Here is a 3,682-nt window from a genome sequence, read left to right on the forward strand (position 1 = left end):
ATTCTACTACACATGTACTAGGAGCAGCTAGAAGAGATTACATTAGCCATTGTCTATTGATTAGAGCAAGAATGAGTGGGAAGTAAAGGCTATATTATGGGTGCATATGTTATCTTTTCAAAATATGTAATAAGTATGCTTTTTGACATCTCAATTAGGTGCTGTCTTATGAAATTTCAATCCATACAGTTTATTTACTGTTGAAATGTTGTAATCAAATGCTGTGTGCATCATTTTTTTAATTGTGGAAGAAAAATAGTTCTCCAGATTGTTTTCCATAAAGTTTCTTTCAGTTCCTTATTTCTTAGACTATAAATCAAGGGATTGAACAGTGGAATTGCAGTTATATACACTATAGTAAGCAATTTGTTCAGGTCCACGGAGTGAGCAGATTGAGGTCTTAAATATACACCAAAAGTGGTTCCATAAAATAATAGAACAACTGTGAGGTGAGAGGAACAGGTAGAGAAGGCCTTTTGTCTTCCTTTAGCAGACTTGAATTTTAGGACAGCAGAAATAATATACACATATGATATAATTGTTAATAAGAGTGAGGATAAACCTAAAAGAAAACTTTCAATATAATTTATATTTTCAATGACAATGTTCCCTGAACATGACAAGGTCATCAATGCTGCCATGTCACAAAAGAAATGGTTAATTTCATTGGAGTTACAGAAAGATGATTGTGATATTAAAGTAACTTGAGGAGCTACACCAAGAAATCCAATCATCCAGGAAACAATGGCTAGAATTATGCAGACTTTCTTGTTCATGATGCTGGTGTAATGCAAGGGTTTGCAGATGGCAACATAGCGATCATAGGCCATGCCAGTGAGAAGGTAGGCCTCAGTACCTGTGCAGACCAGGAACAGATACATCTGTATCATACACTGCATGAAAGAGATGGTCTTATTCTGTGCTATGAGCACTGCTAACAGTTTAGGCACTGTGACAGTCACATAACAGATTTCTAGAAAGGACAAGTTGGTAAGGAAGAAGAACATGGGGCTGTGCAGATTGGAATCGGAGCACACTGTGATTATAATAAGAAGGTTCCCTGTCAAGGACATCATATAAATAATCAAAAAAACAAGAAAAAGGGGGAGCTGCATCTCAGGAAGCTCAAAGAATGCCAGAATGATGAATTCTGTCACATCAGTGTAATTCATCTTCAGTATTTCTCTCATTCTGATTAGCTGTTTGAAAAAGAAGGGTAAAAAGAGAAAATTAAACAAAGGTATCTAAAGGTTTGACATTATAGCAGGAAACCTATGGAGGAACGCCATAAAGTTGCTTAGGTTAAATCTGTGGGATAAAGACAACATAGATGCTTTTGTGCCTGTAGAAAAAAGGCACCCAGATTCAATCATAATAGCACAGAAATGTAAATGCACAAATTTATGCTTACTTCAAAAATGATGCACATGTGTGTGTTCTCTGGGGTTATTTATATAAATGGGGACTAATATTTATATACCAATTATGCATGTGTAACTCCCAAATAGCTGCCTAACAGCTATTCTGTAAATCAGGGTTGTTCAGGAAAAAAATCTAACATTGGATAAACTGTGAAAATGGAAGTTTTTCCCCCATGAATTTTATTGTGCTTGATCAGAAAATAATTTCCATCCTGGGTTACTCCAAACAACATAAAGCTTCATTTTTCTTAAATTTTGCTATTGTTTTTGCTTAATGGAAAAAAATTTATTGGTATTATAGTAATAACATTTATGTATTCACAGTCAGCAATGATACATTAATTAAAAGGCAGTACATTCATGGTTAAACTGTCTTTTCTTTAATATTTCTGTGCAATAGACCATAGAAGTCTGCCCTGGTACTCTCTTTAGGTTCCCACTGCTGGAGTTGCCATTGAAGCCCATTCCAGCCTATCCTAACCATCCTGTCACTGGAGCGTCTATCAAAGCCTTCCCTAGCTCATCCTAAACCAAATCACCATATATGAAACACAAACTGTTCAGGATTGCCCAATATTGGCTTTAGTTTGTTTTATACCATTCATTTTCTAATTAGAGATCCTTGTATTGTTTACTTTGAGATCCTTATATTCTATCACTATTTTCATCTCTGCCACCTCCCTTGGGAGGGCATTCCAGTCAACTAATACTCTACGAAAAATAATTTCCTAACCTTACTCCTACACCTGCCACCCCGCAACCTTAATTCATGCCCTATAGTTTTACTATTTTGCTTTCTATGGAAAAGATTTGTTTCTATATTACCTTTCAAGTATTTAAACGTCTGTATCATATCTCCTCTGTCCCTCCTCTCCTCTAAAGTATGCATAGTCAGGTCTTGCTGGCCAATCCTGTAACAGTGCCTAACTTTGAGTGCTGTTTATAGAATATTGCTTAGCATGAAATTTTATCAGCACTGATTTTTTAGACACCATATACAAAATATAGCCCATAATTAATTAAAATGCTATCCTTAAAGCCTAAGGGCCACATAATCAAAAAGCAAATACATCAAAAAACCCACCCACCCACTTGGATGACCTTAAAGATAGGTCATCGAAGTGCTAATAATCGAAACAGGTCTTTGGGTGACTAGCGACTTAGGCCCAAAACGGACTTAGACATATTTTTTGATTATGCCCCTCCACGACTCCAGTAGCCTGAGTAATGTGATTCCAAGGACCTTAAGCCTAGCTTTGATAGTAGCCATCTTATTATCAAGATCCTCTAATCTTTCCAGTCTCTGGTAAAGTTAAACAGCTGTGTGACCACCCTCTGCAACATCTCCTTACCCCCTCTTTTACAAATATTCGAAGCCCTTTAAATCTCTATGGGTTTAGGGGTCGTTACTGCGCGGCAGCCACCAGCACGGATTTGTAAAAGAGGGAGTTAGTTTTGGTTAACAGCTTTCCAAATGCCCTCTAAGGAGATATCTTGCTCATAAATATCACATGTATTCATATATGCAGAAATAAAAATGTCTCTACTTCTCTACAGAAAACTAGATAACCTCTTTGTTATACAATTTTATAGCTAGTAAACTGTGGGGTTCAAGGTACATTTTATTTGATTAACTGTTATAGGAGAATATCATCAAAATAGTAAACAAGCACCATGAAATCAAATAATTGAGTGAAACAAATACAAAATCAATAGAAAAGCAAGAATAGCAGACTTCCCTTCTTGCTGTGTTCTACCCCCCGCCACAAACCATCCAATCCCTTAATATTAGGAGATTTTAATATTCATTTCGAGGATTTAAATAATAATTTTACTAAAGATATTTTTTCCCAACTTAATCTATTAGAACTATCCCCTCTATTTGCAGCTCCAACACACAAAGCAGGTCATACGATTGATATGATTATAACATCTACCTCTTCTTCAAATAAATTTAATTATCTATTTCATTCTTCTCAACCTGTGCCTTGGTCTGACCATTATTTAATTTCAATATCCATCACAGCAGTATTTTCAAAACCAAAAAATATTTCACAAATTAGAAAATTTAAAGATTTCAGGAAATTATCAGCTGAATCCATTTCATCAAATTTCTGTTTAGATTTTGATGAATTGGATTCAACCAACATAGAAGATCTATTACATAAATGGCAAAAAGTTACACAACTTTTAATTGATAAACTTGCCCCAACACAAACAAAAAATATTTCAGCACGTCAGAACACTAATCCTTGGTTTAA

At 35.3% G+C, this 3,682-nt stretch overlaps 1 protein-coding gene across 1 annotated transcript; it reads right to left on the minus strand.

Annotated features, from left to right (window-relative positions):
- Window positions 1-230: 230 nt before the first annotated feature.
- On the minus strand, window positions 231-1,190 carry LOC117360322 (olfactory receptor 6F1-like). Its single transcript, XM_033944018.1, has one exon. It carries the CDS (start codon window positions 1,188-1,190, stop codon window positions 231-233), a length of 960 nt encoding a protein of 319 aa, XP_033799909.1.
- Window positions 1,191-3,682: the final 2,492 nt, after the last annotated feature.

The sequence above is a fragment of the Geotrypetes seraphini genome, chromosome 5, assembly GCF_902459505.1.
Source record: "Geotrypetes seraphini chromosome 5, aGeoSer1.1, whole genome shotgun sequence".
In the NCBI taxonomy this organism is placed as follows: Eukaryota; Metazoa; Chordata; class Amphibia; order Gymnophiona; family Dermophiidae; genus Geotrypetes; species Geotrypetes seraphini.